At 41.3% G+C, this 18,718-nt stretch overlaps 1 protein-coding gene across 1 annotated transcript in view; it reads right to left on the bottom strand.

The window, feature by feature from the left end:
* TG (thyroglobulin) overlaps positions 1-18,718 on the bottom strand; it is a 161,219-nt gene that overhangs the window by 73,147 nt on the left and 69,354 nt on the right. The window contains exons 36-39 of the mRNA XM_027786474.2: positions 13,152-13,286; positions 11,873-12,037; positions 9,815-10,037; positions 1,525-1,618 (exon numbers count right to left, since the gene is read on the bottom strand). Of these exons, the coding sequence (XP_027642275.2) occupies positions 1,525-1,618; positions 9,815-10,037; positions 11,873-12,037; positions 13,152-13,286 (617 nt within the window). The remainder of the gene's footprint in view (positions 1-1,524; positions 1,619-9,814; positions 10,038-11,872; positions 12,038-13,151; positions 13,287-18,718) is intronic.

Genomic DNA, 18,718 nt, shown 5'->3' with positions numbered 1-18,718 from the left:
GCCAGTTTTATTTGGAGGGTTACATGGTACATGTAGCTATGGAAGCAAAATGAGGTGATGTCATTCACCTTCTTCACTGCTTGACATTTAAATTGTCCTTCGGTGGCAGACAGCAGTCCCCGCACCATGCCCTTGCTCAGGCTGAGTGCTCCTTAATGACCTCTGCCTTCGCTGCTGTCCAGGAGATTTTATATTCAGTATTTACTAGCTAATTCGATTTTCCACGGGCTGAAAATATATAACTACAGGTCTCTATTTGTGAGTAAAAAGTCGAGCTCACCACAAAAAGAAACAGGAAAATACCATGCCTTCTGCTCCCAGCTACTTCTGCAAAACCAGAAGTTTTGATTCTCTCTTGGGCTAGACTTACACGTGTGAAACTGATTGACTTGGTCGGATCTACTTCTACCTTACATCTGTACAAAAGACAGGAGGGATTCTGTTCACAGCATCACTAAGGAGGAAAGACAAGCCTGTTTAGTCTGTCAGATGGTAGAAAATATAACGCTTCCAAATAAGCTATCTGGCAAGCAGCACTTAAGCGGAGATGGCAAACTGCCTGGGACAGTGACCTGATGTTTTCAATAAGCAATGACTGCACTGGAGGCAAAATGACAATCTGATGCTGCAGGGAGAAGACAGACTGCTGGTCGTTCTGGTGATTAGAAAGCGCCTGCAAGGGACCCCGAATGCTGCCGTCAGATAGCTAGACCGGCTCTTTCCAGACACGCAGTGTGACAGACTCATAGGTTTCTGTTACAGCTCCCATCACCTTCTGAAAATGGCCAGTACTGTGGAAAGAAAGAGTTTTCTTTTCCTGTGCTCTGGGCCCACTCGTCAATGGGATTCACGTAATATTCAGCATCTTTATCCCCAGCCCCCCAGGGGTTTGGCCAATTATCTAAGCTTGGCTTTAACTTGAAGCTTTATTTTATATCTGTTTAGAATGAGAAAGGCAAGAGCTTTCAAATGACAATTTCTCAGATAGTACCATTGGCCCAGTCATCTTTAAAATGTCTATTTTTATGCTCTGTGGGCCGAGCACAAATCTAGCATTGCTTTCTACCCTCATTCCTCGACAGAGCTTCCACAAATGTCAACAGGGGAACGGTAAAGATGAGGGTGAAAAAACTCATCTGCTGCTGCTTACCTGGCGGTAAGTGTTGATGTGACCTGTTGTATTGCATTATCATCTCCTGCACAGCCAGCCTCATTTCAGGCACCTTGCCATTTCTGTCTTTAATTTGTCCTTTGCTGCCACTTCCTCCTTGTTTTTTTGTTTCCCTCTTTCTCTCCCTCTATTGTCTCTCTAGCTTTTTAATTTGCTACCCTCCTAGTTACCCAAACAGCTCACTAAAAGCCTATAGGGAATACTCTTGCACCAGTGAAAACAACAGAGTATCTAATTTAACCTTGCAGGGCTTGGTGAACAACAAGTGAAAAACAATCATTCATGCCACTTTAAAGTACTTTGGAAAGAGACAGTGCTCAGCTACAAAAAAATTCATCTCATCTCTTACTTACAGTGGTGGCAGGAACAAAGACATTCAGATATAGGCAGTCTTCACTGACAAAGTGTGACGGGGCCTCTCCATCTCCTGGCTGCCAACAAGCTGCCCTAAAGACACGGATTGAGAAAATTACAATAAAAAGACTTGTACTCCTTTTACACTGTTGCTATTTCCTTGTATTTTGATGTATTATGTTTATAAAATCTTTAAATCTGTAGATCTCAACCACATTTAAAACTATGCTCACCCATACCTTGGTAACATATACCGGGTTTGTATACACACACACACAAATAATAATACATTGTATTTTCATGTCTAGAATCCTTCCCTCAGAAAACCAGCCTCATTTTAAAAAAAGCAGAACTTCAAAATAAGCCTTCAGAAAACTCACATAAACTGCACAAAATTAGCACCAGATGTAAGGGAAGCAGGACTGGGGGTCTCAGGCACAGGTCTCCCCCCACGATTGCCTGCACAGCTATGTCATACACTCTTTTGCTGAAATGCCAGTTATTTATTTTAATTTCTAATAGTCTGTGGCCTACATTTATTTATATTTATTTTAATTTCTAATGGTCTGTGGTAAAAAAAACGGTAATTTTAAAATTTTAATGCATTTTTTTAAATCTCTTTGCTCTAAGCACTGTAGCAGACCATTAACAGTGCCATGCAATGTTAAAAGTAACCTTTCAACAGGAATTCAGCAGCCAGCCACATATAGAAAATAATTTTCTGGCCATCGTCTGTATGCAACACATATGCTCAAGCTCTCTCCACAACAAGAATCAGGTGGATGATTTTCGCAGTTCAGATATAAATTACGTTAAAGCCATTTCCTTCTACATCACAGCCATATTTATATCACATCATGAGTTACGGAAAAATATGACAACTTATTAGGGAAAAAGCCAAAAGAGGCTATGGAAAAGACAGTAATATCTCAGAGAAATATTTCTAAATTATCGTTCACACTGAACATGTGAAGAATTTAATAGAAAACTACAAAGACAAGGACCAGCTTTAATGCAATTGTATAAAATCTTTCCGTAAGGAAGGTTCCTAGGATGGTGATAGCACTCAACAGCTTTCACACTGACAGTGAAGCACGTCATCTCCAACCAAAACTGCTGAAGCCATTTTAGGCAGACAAAACACAAATTCCCAGGTAGGAACCTGGCCAGGACAGCAGATCTAAGGCTATTCATCACACAGCTTTCCCTGTGGAAAGCACGAATCATCACCTGTGCTCATGGCTATTTTTTTAGCAACTCCTCAAGACTCCCAACACCTCCAACTCCCAGGATCTCCTCATGCCAGGATCGACTCCAGGGAAAGGCTGCCACCTGCTGAAGCAAGTCCACAGCTCCTACAGCAGCTGGACCAAAAACTGGAGTGTTTTTTGGTTGGGTTGGTTTGTTTTGTGGAGTTTATTTTTTTTAAAGTCTTTTATCCAGGCTGATAAATAAAGATTTCTTTTCCATCAGTAATAGCACTGTATTAATGTGAATTTCTTATATACTAATATCGTGCAACACCAATATAGAGTCCTAAAAAATATAGTTGTCAACACTTTCTGTGCACATAGACAGTGAGGTCCCTTAGGTTTTCCAAGTGCACTTCCACAGTGGTAATCTCAAGGAATTATTTTTTTAGCCTTAAATATATAATAGAAGATAACGGCCAAGTTCCTCTTTGGCCTAAGGAAGCACTGAGAATTCAAAAGATAGGAGCAGGTTACCTAAGGTCCCTAAGTTGCTTTGAAAATCTCAGCCAGGCTGCTCATCGCAACACCAGATCTTCAAAGAGAGACCACAGAGGCGGACGGGTCTCACCCAAGTCCTAGCAGGCACCATGCTGTGGCTGCAGACACAAGTGCTGATGGGCTGTGTGCTAACCTAACATCACTGTGCACCTGAGGAGACAAAAAGCCACGTCCCACCAGACCCCTCCAATGTACATAGGGCTGTGTGGCTACTGTGGTTATGCTGTTAACACCTCCACAACTCAGCTGCAACCTGAAGGATGAGACCACTAAAGGTCAGATGATCTTTCAGCTCCCCAAGACACCACCACATCTCTTTTCACTCAGATAATCTCAAGCTTTGCTTGAAAACTGGAGACAAAGCCTGAGTAAGGGAGGGTTCAAATAGCTGACGGGTCTCTAAACCTGTAGCCTCAGGGTGTGTTTCACCAAAGCAGGTGGTGATTCACTTCAGGCTGCAGGGTATCATCCTCCCAGCTCTCTTGCAAAAATCTATAATTTCCTTAATCATGTAAACTCTTGGCCAGATCATCTGGCTCAAGTAGTGCATCATTAACCACATGAGGACCACTCTCCATGCCAGGAAATAAACAGGACTGCATGGCCAGCCATGACTGGAAGGATAACTGTCACAATGCATACAGTCCCCTGGACACATGATGAATTATTAAAATTTCAAGAGAAATATTCAAGTAAGTTAGGTGAATCTGAAGTTGAGTATATGTGGCACATTTCTCTTACAGGAGGAGATCGGGTGTTGTTGAGTGAGGAGGAAGCAAGAGGTCCCTGGGATCCAGGAGTGTTTTTAACTGTTACACCAGGAGACCACAATTACTCTCTAACTGCATGGGCTGCCTACTGGGCAGGAGGCATAAATCCTCAGGAGAGAGGAGAACTGCTGGTAATTGAAACTAGCAGTCTCTCTGGGTTAACTACGTCAGTGCAGAAAGGAGCGTGCATACAGGCAATCTACGAGTGAGATCCTACAGGGAAATCTCCAATGCAATCCCCTGTTGATCCAGTGAGACTAACCCCTTTCCTTTGTGGACTCCTGGAAAGTCTTATGATACATGTTGCAGATATTCAAAAATGCCTGCAATCCAAGAGAGATGGTGCTCGTGGTCATGGACGGGGTCAGCAGAATAACAACCTTGCATGGGATGAGCTTGCACAAGAAATAGTTGAATACAGGTGTCTCATGGAGCTGGACCATAAAGTCACCCACAGAAAGGCTACCAGACCATCCATGACAAGTCCGTCAACACTTCACAGCCCAAATGAGGTGAAGGGTCAAAGGAAAGACCCAGATATGACAAGGAATGAAGTGACCTACAACATCAAGCTCAGGAACTGGGAGTCTCCCAGTTCTGGTTACATGGTGCTTCTAAGGATGCCCTCTGTAAATTAGTTCAATCTTTAACTGCAGTAAAGGAAAATAAAGGAAATAAGGGAAAAGAGAAAACTGGTGTCTTTTCACAATCTCAGAAAAAGACTGTCTCGAAGTGACCGTTTACCCTATGCACCAAGACAGGACTTGATTGATTTGATGGAATCCCCGGCAAAAGACTTGTATCCCTGGGGAGGGCAGTGAGCCATCCTACCCGGCAGATACCACCGATGTATTGGCTCTCTGGAAAATACCCTTGGCAGCAGCAGCAAACTCAGGGATCAATGGGGCAGTAGCAGACTTGGAAAAATGCACTGAATCAACACTCATCGTATTTTACCCTCATTTTAAATAATTCTGCCGGTTGCATTTTCAACCAAGCATTTCCCATCTTTTGTCTTGCCAAAACCCCCAAATGAACAACACGTGGGCACAAACTACACGTGGATGGAAGGATTAGCCTGTGTTGAACTTGAATGTAATATTGTCTCTAATTTTAGCTGTAACATGGTTTCTAATGTGTATGATTATCTGGAACCCTAAATTTTGAAAATGACATACAGATTTGTGTTATTATCTCTCACCTTGACAACACAATTCCCCTTGATTTATAATCAAGAGAACGCAGAATGGCCGTGGGCCCCAGCTTATGTAAATATACTGGAAGTGTTGGGATACCAACCAAAAGTAAGGCCAATCTGAATCTTGCTGTTAAATGGGAATTAAAGTCACCTGAGACCACCATGAATTTTCTGAAATGTTAGCACTCCAAACAATGTCTGGAGAAACTTGCAATTTGCTCATGGGGAAAACAGGGTGTAGAGCTATTATTTGATTTCCTGGTTGTAGAACGCAAATTGGGGAATTTGTGTACGATGGGGTGGCCATAAACAGAAGAATATATACTTCTAAATGTACCTGTGCCTAACCTAAATGTCTGCAGTAGCACTGCACAACATCACTTTTCACATGGAAGAATGGACCATCACAAATTATAGTAAGAATCAACATATCCCATTACTAAAAGGAACTAAAGGCGACATCATTTCATTAGGATGCAACCTCCAACAGCTCAGCCACCTATTGAATTGTCTGCTTGTACCCTTAACAATGGCCCCTACTTAATCCATAACGTTTCTGTGATCCAACCAGCATGTGCACCATTCCCGAAGACCTCTTATGCAGGATGGTAGGCATGACTGCACACGCAAACTCCGCACACCCCACCCCCCCACCCCCGAAGTGAACAAAAAGGGATGTGACTGGTATTTTGGGAACAGGATTGGGAGTTCTAAATAGCATAGACTCAGAAGTATTAATGAGCGAACTGGTTGCAGTAACCAGTGATTTGAACAAATTGAACCATCCTGTACAAATTTCCTTTTTGGCTTTAGCAAATAATGGCTTTTATCAGACATATTGCCTTAATGGGAGGGAATTGATCAAAAGGACCACCAACTGATGGTAGATGCATTTGGAGAAATCCAAAGTAATGTTTCTTTGGCTCTTAGTTGTATCCAAGCTCAATTGTGGACACAGTCGAGGATGGCTGCAATCATAAGGGAAGGTGAAGAGGGCACCTTGTCCACTGAAATTCAAAAGGTAATTTGGGATAATGCAATTGAATTTGAAAAGGAATTCCAGTTCTGGTGGTATTTGTTCAGTCTCATCAGCAATACAGCCACAGCCTTTGTTCTGACCATATGCAATACCTCAGTATATACCATATACCCAGTCATTGCGTTAGGATTGAACCTCAGTGGAACTGTACTCTATCCACTGGAGCACAGAGCATGGGCCCAAGGAAATGGGAATAAATGTCAAACTGTTGATGTTAACACATGCATTGTGCGAAAACAACAAGGATTCACTTGTGGAAATAATACCATCAAAGCCCAAGATATTTGTCTTGATACAGAGCAAAACATTTGTCATTTTGAAATGCATCTGATGAATATCCTGAAATGGTGCTTGTATATATTGGGAAAGGGAGTGTTTGCATGAGGTCTTCTTGTAGTGTTCTTTTCATAAATGATATAGTGATGGATATTAATGATTATTCGAATCTTTGTGTTTGTAACTTTACTAGCATTGTTGGCAATTATTTAGCTCCTGTTGCTATTGATACTAACTCTTTTACTTTTTGTCTTGGTGATATATGTGAAAATCTGGAGCATGATGAAACAATTATCCTATGTACTATCTCTACTGAACAGGCACGCATTTGACACTCCCAATGTATATGCTCTTGATACTCATGTAATATTAACCCCTAAATGCCCTCATGTGAAGCTTGAGTGACAATAGTCATGGGGTGGATTATGTGGGAAAATCACCTTGAGGGGGGAATTAGAGAAAAAACGGGTCCTAACAGAAGTATAGTGTTACAGAAAGATTTTTTAGAGTAAAATAGAGCTATCACCTTCAGGATGGTTGGCATGCATGGAATCCACATCAACCACAGTTCCCTAAACCACACAACCTGCTATCCTAGAGGAGCAGTGGAGGGTGGAGGGGGAGTGGAGGGGGAGTGGAGGGGGAGTGGAGGGGGAGTGGAGGGGGAGTGGAGGGGGAGTGGAGGGGGAGTGGAGGGGGAGTGGAGGGGGAGTGGAGGGGGAGTGGAGGGGGAGTGGAGGGAGAGTGGAGGGAGAGTGGAGGGAGAGTGGAGGGGGAGTGGAGGGGGAGTGGAGGGGGAGTGGAGGGGGAGTGGAGGGGGAGTGGAGGGGGAGTGGAGGGGGAGTGGAGGGGGAGTGGAGGGGGAGTGGAGGGGGAGTGGAGGGGGAGTGGAGGGGGAGTGGAGGCACCACAGCCAGGCTCTGCTGTGCTCCCTGCAGAACTGAGAACCTGATGGTACCATACAGCTGATAAGCTGCATAACGGCTGCCAAATGGAAAATATATGAGGTGGTGTCCATTGCTGGGCCAACAACTGTGGTAAAGACCAAGCAGGAGCTTCATTATCTGCGAGAGAAGGTCGGAAATGTGGCCCCGTTCAGCACTTCAAGGTAGATGAGCTCAACAAGAACGTAAATAAAGAGCCTTCTGATGAGGACGTGCTAACTGCTTAAAGAAAACAAACTGCTGAAGAGATAAAATTCAAGGATGCTAGGGTAAAATAATTGTGGTAGTGGGAGATCGTGACCTCCAACTCAAATGCCCCCCTTCCCTGAAAAGAGTGAATCCCCCACTTGGGGAGCATGCGCAGTAAATTTAAAATGAACTGTATCTTTAAATGAAAGCAAGAGAACTTTGCACCAATCATAATAAAGGAATGTATGACTAGAGTCAGTCAGGCTCCACCTGAGAGTAAAGAGAAGCATAAGAAGTGAATGAATGAGAGGAGAAGGGGGAAGACACCACCGAGACGGACTCCTGGGACCGGCCGATGGGCTGAGCCTTGCTTCTCCCCCCTTGGGACCCCTTGAGTGAGACTGAAACCAAGTGCTTCTTCCAGAGACTTAGAAATATCTCTACAGAGTTACTTTTTAATATTTGTAGCCAGGCTGTATTGTTTCTAACTCTTCCGTGCATTTTACACTTTATAACATTTTATTTGCATGTGCCTTTTTTGCAGACAGTCACTGTCACCGGCAATCAAAAGAACTTGTCTATCTGTTGCACAAATAAAACTGCACCGTTAAGCAGCTGGTCATTGCAGTTTCTCATTGAAGGCAACCAAACCTCAGAGTGTGGCTGTGCTAGCTCATGAGCACGACTGGGCTGGCAGTGCAGACTGCTATCAGTGCATCCAGACCTGTGGTAGTTTAATATACTTATTAAACGTGACTGGACTGATTGTGGTATTTTCCATCCCCTTTAATGCAACAATAACACAGGATCTCTGTAGACCTCAGGTCCATATTAGCTGCCTTGGAAGCTCTTGTGTTGTTAAACCTCAACTCACAGCCCTGATTTCTTCAACTTCCTCTGCAGAAAGTTCACCAAGTCGTTCCACCAGACCCCCTCCCTTTGACTGTTCTGCACCTTCAGTCTTCTGTTTCTTGTTTCTATCATTCTTTTTTTTATTCCCTGCAGCTTCTCATGCCTGCCACAAAACAGTCTGCTTTTTATTGATAGGAACACAATCAGGTACCAGCTCTCCTGTATCACCTTCCTATGTACCTGTGCAGCATGGCTCGCTCAGATGAGTTTTGTGTGTGCTGTAGTTTGCTTTCTGTTATGTGGAGCAGGGATGCACTGGGAGAAAGACCTTGGAAAAAACACTCCGTGCTCATATCTTGTTTCTTGTTGTTGCTGCTTTTCTATTCATTGTGGGTTGCTGGGTTTTTTAAAGAAATTCACTGTCCTAACATGTTGCACATCACAGATATACTAAGTAGTATCACCCAAACCCTCTTTTCTTTAAGAAATAGACATTCACGATTTGGCATTTCAGTTCCACAATGCAACAAAATTAAGACTCATATTATAAGACTAAATGAAACGAACATGCACACAAAGCCTATGTCCATAGTGTGCCTCCAGCCTAAACTCACCAACAGTGATGTCTGTACAGCCCTGGAGAGCCAGGGCCAGCCAATGGGAAACATTAGACATAGGGACTTAAGAGAAATTTAGCACATCTGCTTATACAGTTCCTAGCGCTCATTTCCTCTTAAGGCATTACCTAAAACATGTATAACTTCTGTACTTCTGTCCAAGGCATTCAACAAGTATTTGGTTTTTAATAGTTTTTGGACAGAGAAGAGTCTCTAGGTCCTTCAGCCTAGGCAGAGAATTTCTATGAGACCCCCACAGCTTCTGGTTACATTAGCATTCAAGTACCCCTGTTTGATTAAATATTCTACAAATTTATGGCTCAGCCTGAGCAAAATTTATCTGTATAAATATTATAAATCCCTATATAAATACTCAGGATGAAAATGGATTGACAGCAGTCTGTCAGTGGGGAATTATGCATACATTCAAGGCAATGTACAGGAATCTGCCTTTTTTCTTGAGGCGCTTGCATGCATTAACATATAGATGGAGAAATTATTCATTTTGCTGAACAAAGTCCCAAACTTGTATTAATCTGTACCCTATAGGTTCTTTTGCAAGAAAGGACATGAATATTGTGGCCATCACTCCAGCTACTTTCACACTCCTGGATGGACTAGCACTTCTGCAGATGATCAGAGGGGTTTCTTACCGAGCCACAGTAGCATTCCAGGCTTCCACCCAAGCAAACGGCTCTGGAGGACTGAAGCGCCTGTCTGCCAGGGGGGGTGCAGCGTACGGGATCCCCAGGAACTGGCTGATATTTCTCCACTCTGAGCCAATATGTATCACCTGGGATTTGCCCATCAGATCTCCATGGGATGGGATGTACACAGATGGGGTTAAATCTGATTCAGAAATGGGCAGGAATAAATCTATTGGGGGGGTACAGAGAAAAAATAATTTGCTTTTTCAAGTTAGTACCATTTTAGGAATTAAAATTAATCCCATTCCCCTTAATTTTAAACTGTGAAGTGTCTAATTCACTTTAAATGGAACAGAGATAATTTGTGTTATTCTCTCCCTATTAAATAATTCATGCTATGCTAGATGTTACCTACTGGATATGAACATTTAACTTTTCAAACCCCTACTCAAACATGTCTTCCACATCAGACATCCCATTAGAATACAAATCCAAGCATTTCTACAAAAAGAGATTTTCAGACTTCCCTCGCCCAGGTCTAAAAAGCACAGCGTTAAACCTTTAAACATTTATGGCAAGTCGGAGAGAGGAAAGATAACCACACAGCTCATTGGTCTGGGCTCTTACCAGGAAAGACTTGTACTTCCCTTTCCAGTAGCTGTTGCATTATGTGATTCAGAAGAGCTTCAACAGAAGGCAATGAGCATAACCCATTTCCAAACTCCCTGCAGTCCTGTGCAGGTACTGCTGTTCTTGGAGTGGGAAACACCAGTGCAAGTGCTCACCAAGTCAGTCATGTAACACGCCAGAGAAGGGAATGCAAGTGCAGGGTACCAGAGAGCCTTCATCACCCTTGCTCGCCTCACACTCTGTTGTGAATACTGACATTTTTTTCCACAGAACTTATGCTAGTATCTACATTTTAGATCAAACATAATTGCTATCTGAATTTATTTTTTGCTTGCAGAAAATTATGAAATATTAAGGGGTAATAGTTTGATCCAATTATTTTTTATTTTTTTTTAATGTAAGGATTATCTGAATCATTGGCTATCTATGCAAAGAACAGGCTTTTCAATAATACCTTTTTCAATAATACAAAACCAGAACAAAGTGATACCTCATACTACTTCTTTCCTAAACCAGTGTATTTGATAGTCAGGAACCAAATTTTAAGTCATGTGACTAAACCCAAATCTGTACAGAAATAGGCCAACACTTTAGTCTAGCTTTTATGACTCAGTTTGTGATTCTGCCTCACTTGACATCCATAAACCCCTTTTTTTCTCATTGAGTTTGAACCTATGAGGTTCTCATTGATTTGTCAATTCTTCACAGAAATTTCAGTGAAAAGAAAATAAAATATTACTTCCTTTCCCACTTATTGTTACCTGGTTTATAATTTCTTCAAGTAAAAGAAATAACTAGTATTACATGAAAAAAAAGCATTGTTTTTTTAAAATCAAGGGGAAAAAACCCCACAAAACCTACAGTTACAAATAAGTACACAGCCAAACAATAGAATTTTTACCTGTCTACACAACTTCTATTTCTCTTAAATAATTTTCACTTGTTTAAAATACTAGTTCATCTTGGTTTAGGGGTTTTGGTTTGGTTGATTTTGTTCATTTGTTTGTTTTCTCCAGAGTTGCTCCTTAAGACTTGCAAGTGACAGTGGGATTTCAGCACTCTCTGTGTTATTCTCAGAGTTTAAAAGGAAAAACATACAGAAACATCTGCAGACGAACAGGAAGGACATGGACTTTCATTACTAGTTTTTGTTTGGTTTTACCATTCTGCATTTCTGAAAAAATCTTTCATAGACTAGACTTTCTTTATTATACCTACTTCAACATTAGATGCCAATACTGATTTCCTACATTTTTATAAAAAGTATTTGTGGATATTTTCCCATCTCATTTGGCTGTAACTCCAGTGAAACAGCAATGGACAATTGTCTAGAAGATATCCATGTTGCTTTAAAGTCTAGTGAGGATTTCACAAGAATTGTGCCCAGGACAGCACAGTTGAGTTCCTTCTTCCACAGCCTTAGCTTGCTCTTACCTTGTCTCCTATAAATATATGTAGCTGGCTCTTTCAATAAAACCCGGCAGCTGTGCCCTTGCAGGCCATGCGTGCATATCTGTGTATCAGGGTAGAAAAGGCATCTTACTGCTGAAGGCAGGATTTCCAGTGTAACCACTGTACATGACTGGTTCTTTGAACAAGCTGTGAGGTGAAACATGAAGAAAAAGAGCAGATAAAAATGTATTCTTAAAGTGGTTTTATGGCATTGTTGTAAGATACTTCAAAGAAAAAGTTTACAACAGGTCAAGCAACAAGGATATGAAGTAGGTCTAAAGCAGAATAATGGGACATAAATGTCTTCAGATTCCTAAAACATTCTCCAAAATAGCCAAAGGACAAAAGGCTATATTTGCTTTAAAATGGAGCAACACGGCAAGAGAACTGGTATCACAGGTTTTTAGGAGAAGGAAAACATCTTTTAATAAAGCACTGAGGACATCAGCTGAATTGAAACAGCCCCCAGGGAGCCCCACGGAAAGGTTTCAGAATAAGAAAAGCAATCCTCTCGCTCATCCCAGTTTGTACTCAGAGCTGGATATCCAACACTTTCACTTTAGAAGAGCTCCTTCAAACAGTCACAGCAAAAGGAAAAAGCCGTAAGTTACACTGCTCACCTTCATGAGATGAGGACCATCTACTGCAAAAAGGAGGACCACTCCACGGACCATCTTCTGCAGTAGGTGGGAACTTTTCCTGATTTCTACTACTCTGTGGCACTGAGAATTTGCCAGTCATGTGAAGTTAAAGAACTCTTTGCTGTCTAGTCAGGGTATTGATTAAGGCAGTTTCCTTTGTTGTTACTACAGCCCAACTCCTGCTTTATCCCAGCTCTCGATTAACCTGCCCTCACGCACCACAGCTACAGGTAATGGTAGATGGCTCTACTATCTGCCTCACTCAATGAGCTTCCCTTAAATATTCTTTAGAAAATAATTACATCATCCTTTTAATTATCCACTAAAATATTTTCCAAGTTGTACAATGCCTGGAGAAGCAAGAGATCTCTGATCCAGGAGGTGTCAAATTTACACCATCACTGTAAGGAATTCTATATCCATTGTATCTTCCAAAAATAAACTATTTCAGGTCCCTTCTCCCAAATTCAGGAACCCTGGGGTAGTCTTTAAAAATAAGTAAAAACAGTGTATCTATGTCAGAAGGGGGTGCAGCGGGGGCGTGGGGGAAGAGCTGTTCATGTATTTTTTAGGCTCACAAGCCAGTATTTTCTTTAAAGCTATGACTAATCATTTCTTACCGGATAGACAAAAGTTTCTGGCAGTAGAAAAGTCATTGGCTATATCTCTACTAATTTGCGCAACTTCAAAGTCTGAGATGGATGAATCCATGAAAACAGAGGACATGTTTAAGGGTTGCCATGTATCCAAATACTCTGTAAAATGAATCATAAAAAAAAAATTGAACTAGACGAATCAGTAAAAATGTCAGAGGAAAATAATGTAGAAGTAAAAGCATTGGGGCGTTCCCAAATGAAAGACTTTCACTCTCCTTTGCATCAACTGGGAATAGATGAAATATAATATTCAAAGGCTTCTGATTGACTAGAGGGTCCAGTCCCATTTTGAGGTCAGTGCAACTAGGCTTACAAAGGTATTCAGTTAATAAAGAAGTAAATCTGGAGCAGCTCCATCCAGGTTTGGATGTAAATCCAACTGATTTAAATAAAAGGTTTCTGAACAGGCCTAATTACATTAAAGGACATGGGGCGTAATGCTCGCACAGAAGTTCCTGAACAGGTACAACCCCTAACTCCTTGGGAAGCAAGTGGGGATCCTGCATGTGACTGAGCACTCCCAGAACCTTCCGCAGACATCCACACCTATATTTAAAACAAGAGCTGGTTTCCTAATGTAGGCTTCACCTCAGTCACCTGCAAGGGACGTGTCTACATCTGAGTTAATTACACCAGACTCCCTGTGCTGTCAGGAGGAACAGGCAGCTTTACCGTACAGTATCTTCATCCTGGTTTAGATGTCTGCTTTAGGGTGAGAAGTTACAGATATACAAACAGGTATATTCACATACATACAGGTATATTCACATACATACATGTAGACATGCATGCACATGTGTGAGCATATATGCATACATACATACTGACTCTGGTATTCATCGAGAATTATTCTTCTGCTTCAGTGGATTTAAAACAAAAGCCATAATCATTCTTTTCTCATGCACAAACAGACAAAAATATCTACAGGCCCTCAATTTTGCATACAGAAGTCAAAAAAGGCAGCTTGGAAAAGAATGGGCCTTTAATTATTTTAGTTCTTTTCAACAGTTCAAAATGTTTTAAAAGCAAAAGAGCCTGCTGTGGCCACCGAGTCCTAAAGAGGAGGTTAGCGCTACCCTCTCCATGTAATTGCAGGGTAAGGACAGAGCTGAGTCAGCTGTTGCCTTGCTATTCCTGGTGAGCAGATCTTGCCCTGTTACTTGAGTTCATTTACCACAGATGCGAAAGCTGTGACTGTTCATTTCACTAAAAATGTCTTTTAGTCTTCTCAGAAATGGATGACTTGCAAAGATGGCCAAAGTTTCCTTTCTTCCCCTCCTCACAGAAAGACGGCTATGACCATATCACTAAACATCAAATCTGAAGCTGAGGTCTGGGTGTCATACAATCAGGGCTGTGGCATGCCCTCCCTGCAACTTGGTAATCCTGGTGTTGACATACTTCTTATGTTAATGAGTTAATGAGAACCCAAAACAGACTACAGGCTAGGCTGGTTGCATCATTCCTTGAGCAAATAGGCAAGGAATAGAAATGACTAAATTAGCTTTCAAAATTATTTTACTCAAAATAATTCATGACAACACACAGCAACTGCTACAACCCAGAGCTCTATGTTGATGCTAAAAGTCTTTGAGAAGGTAAATCCTTCTCAAGGAACTGTAAACCTCAAGCATGAGTTATCTCCCAGAGGAAAAACTGAAAAAACCCTGATGTGCTACCACCATTGCCAAGGCTGTTGTCTTACTGCTAGCTTCTTCGCTAGCTTCACCCTTGCTGAAGAAAATGGCTGATGGAATGAAGATGATCCAACCTAGGACATTGTATGGAGTGCAGTAAACAGCCCAGTCCTAGTCCACACCTGTGAACTAGAGGCAAGAAGGCTGCACTGGGTCCAACGAGTCCATTTCAACCACCTCAAGATCATTTTATTCCTGTTACATTTGGCAGCAACTCTTCCAAGCGACAGAGGCTGAAAGTCTCCAGCTAAGTAGAAATGAAGTTTAATTTGGTATTGCACTGCTATATGTTAAAGACTGCAAGCTTACTTGATATCACAAAGTCACCATCAGCACTATATTCAACGGGAGCAATGACCCTGCAACCACAGCTTGACTTGTGCAACAGGCCCTTACGCACTGACTATTCAGTTATTTTAGAGGAACACAGTGGGTTTAGTCATGTGGAAATTACTACATTTCATATTGTCAATGCTCTCTCTATTTTAAAACTATCTAATATGACCTGTTGCATGATCTGTGTTAGAAAATTTCAGCCTCTACATCCAGGGTGACAGTTTGTGGCATTTATTTAGAAAGATATTTAAAAATAGAAATCAGCTCCTTAAGTGATGGAGAATTAACCATTACATCCTGTCCAGAAATTATCTGCCCCTACTATTAGATCCCTGAAGTCTTACTTTTACAGGTTACATCTTGACAGTTCATGTTTTCAATTACTCCTTAATTTATTTTTTTTCTGAAAATGTGAACAAGATTATTTTTTTTTTTTAATCAATATGACTTAAGCTTTGTTTTTACGTAACAGCCATGTTGCCATCTTGCACTATTTACAGTACTGGTAACAGGTCCTACTACTGGAACAAGTAATCTTTCTAGGTTCAAACACATTTTCAAATTACTAGCTGGTTCTTTCAAATAAGAGCTTTGTCTGGACTCCATTGTAAGTCAACAAGTCTGGGTACATCAGTGGTTTTGGAAGCTATTTCACCAGACTGACTCTCTTCCCATAGCTTCCCTGACTCATCGAGTGACCTCGGGCAAGTCTCATAATCCCCATATGCCTCCGTTTGCCCCCAGGTCAAGCATTCAGAAGCATTCTTGCTAAGCTAAATTCTACTCTCTCAGGAAAGAAATTCAAAACAATTCCACAAAAGCAAAATAAATTCCTCAGATTTACACTTCTGATACTTGAATTTCACCTCCTGTATCTATTTCCCCGAGGTTTACCAGCTTACTGTGATTAAAATCTTTTGAAGGTGCTCAAATTAAGCTTGTGAGTGCACACTGCCATTATTAGCTATGTGTAATGTGTTCTACATTTGATCACAAGCTAAACTTCCTACTTCTATATTAAAATATTTTTATTTTATCCCTTTATGGGGGATAGAGTCAAGTTAATAACATTCATTTTAAATACATATGAGACACAATGGGAACTCTGCATCCCATGCTGGGCACAGAAGAGCCTAGAAGATGTGAACATCCATAGGTCATACATTCATACCCAAAACACACTTTATTTTGCTTATTCTTTGCCCCAAATCAGAGGTCACAGAAGTGACCCTTGCAACCTTCTGCTACCCATATAGGGTTGTTTTCAGGGTTGGTTTGGGGGCTATGGGCTTTTTAAAAATTCTTAATCTAGGATGAAACATTCATAATCTCAGATTAGCTTTATATACTGAGACTTCCAGTGTTTTCCTTTTCTGACCTTCTGCCCAGCTGATCCCAGGTGCAGACAAATGCAGAAACACTCATGCTTATTTAAATGACAGAGCAAAGCCCTTTAACCCAGAGCTGCCCATGGAACCACTGTGGGCACTACCAGCCAGCAGTGAGCTGCAGAAGGGATTCTGGCTATTACTCATTTCCTTCTTCCCTTCCCCTGACAGCGGATCCAGCAACATTTGCAGCCATGCACACCCACTGCATTACCTGGGCAAAACAGAACTTTCCACGGCTGATCTAAACTTGCCTCATCTGCGAACCGCTCTCACAAGGCTCACAGTTACAAACTGACATTGCTTTACTGAAAATATACAGTGTACCTGATGGGCTGGAAAACATTTCTGGTTTATATATAGGTTTAGCTCTGACCTTCCAAACCACACTTTGGCAAATGCTTTGACTGGACAATTACAGCACTCTGAATCCAGCCAGCCCTGTAACTTTTATTGCAAAATTATAGATGTCCCATACAGAGAGCCCCTCTCTTCCAGATGTTCTTGTTTGGGTAGGCAAGGTTTAAGACTGGATTTGCAAAAGTGTTCATGCTGGCCTTACACTGCTCCCACTCAGGTCATAAGATCACAAGACTGGAATACATTTCCTGGAGGCACAGAGTTCAGCCTCCCACTTTCACAGGCAATGACATTATAGAATTCTTTTCATAAAGTCAACAATAGTTTCATCACTGACTTCAATGGAAGCAAAGAAGGGTCAGATCTGAGTTTGCTGGAAAACCTGACATTTGATATAAGGAAACAGAGATACAGAAGTCAATAAAATAACTGGTTAAATTTAAAAGAAAACTCATAAAGTTGAGGAGATACATAGATCAGACAAGGTTAACATGAGATTAAGAAGGCACATAAATCAGATCTCTGGGTTCAGTATGTCCAATTTATGCTTGAAAGACAAGTTCTGATCTTATTTCTGAAATTTGTGAGCCATATTTAATAGCCCTGACTCAAGCCAAAATCATGCTTACAGATTGAACTTAGTGCTCCATATTCCTAGCGTTCAGTTTTTTCCAATCTAGACTGCTAACCTGTCTGTATACCATCAACCTCCAAAGTCAACAAAACATCAGCTCAGAGTGGACCTGCAGAAAATGCACTCTTTCTTAAATATAGTTGCCTCTCATTTTTGTCCATCCGCTGAGATGCGAATAATTCAAAATGAGTCATTTTCTTAAAATGGCTGCATAAGATCTATAATCACACCTCAGACAAACATGCCCCAAACTAACAAATGTGTTATTTAGGGCCTTTTGCACTGAGAAATCCTGCTATGTTCATGGTAAATGCAAGTTCTCTGCGTCCTTCCTTAGTGCCAAATATAGTAAATAGTATAACAATAGAATACTAAAAAGGCACTGGGTATTTATCCAGGTTTAAAATAAGCCATTTTGAAAAGGTTAAATTCCTCATATTTACAAACAGAATAAAAATAGAATTTAAGACCAAAGATAAAGTAATTCTACATCAGAGGTCCAATCTGCTATATGGGGGCATGGTAGATCCTTTCCCAAGGATGGATTTAAAAAGGCTGTCTTTGTTTCACACCAAAGACCTCTCTGACATATCCTCAGCATTGTAGGAAAACAGAAAGACGAATGATACTATTAATCACCTAAGTCAGCTACATCGGCACCTGTAGTACCATCAGCATCTCTGCTGAGAATAGAAATACCCTACGTGCTGAGTTAGCCCGACAGAAAATTTATTCCTGCATTGGAAAATCCCATAGCCGCTGCTCAGCCCTGCATCAAGGGAACGACCAGGAATCCTTGGGGGATCACAGGAGGCAGAAACAGGAAGGGCCTGGCAGATCATTACATCCGTATGCCTTGGTGGTTTCTCAGTGAATTGCTTCATTTGAATGGAGCCCATATGATCCGTACACAATCTGCAGTCCCATGCAGAGATCACCATTTAAGGGCCATTGCCTTCTAGCAGGTGCCAAATCTCAGATAGATAGCCGCATTCTATTTAAAACCAAGGAATCTGAAGACACAAATGCTCATTAAAGTTTGGATAATTGCTGTATACGATTCATAAATTTCATAACAAAGTATAAAAGCAGAAGTTATACATCAGTGTCACTCCC

Source organism: Falco peregrinus, chromosome 3 (genome assembly GCF_023634155.1).
Source record: "Falco peregrinus isolate bFalPer1 chromosome 3, bFalPer1.pri, whole genome shotgun sequence".
NCBI lineage: Eukaryota > Metazoa > Chordata > Aves > Falconiformes > Falconidae > Falco > Falco peregrinus.
Note: the sequence above shows the minus strand (reverse complement) of the source record. Positions and strands in the feature narration are given on the sequence as shown.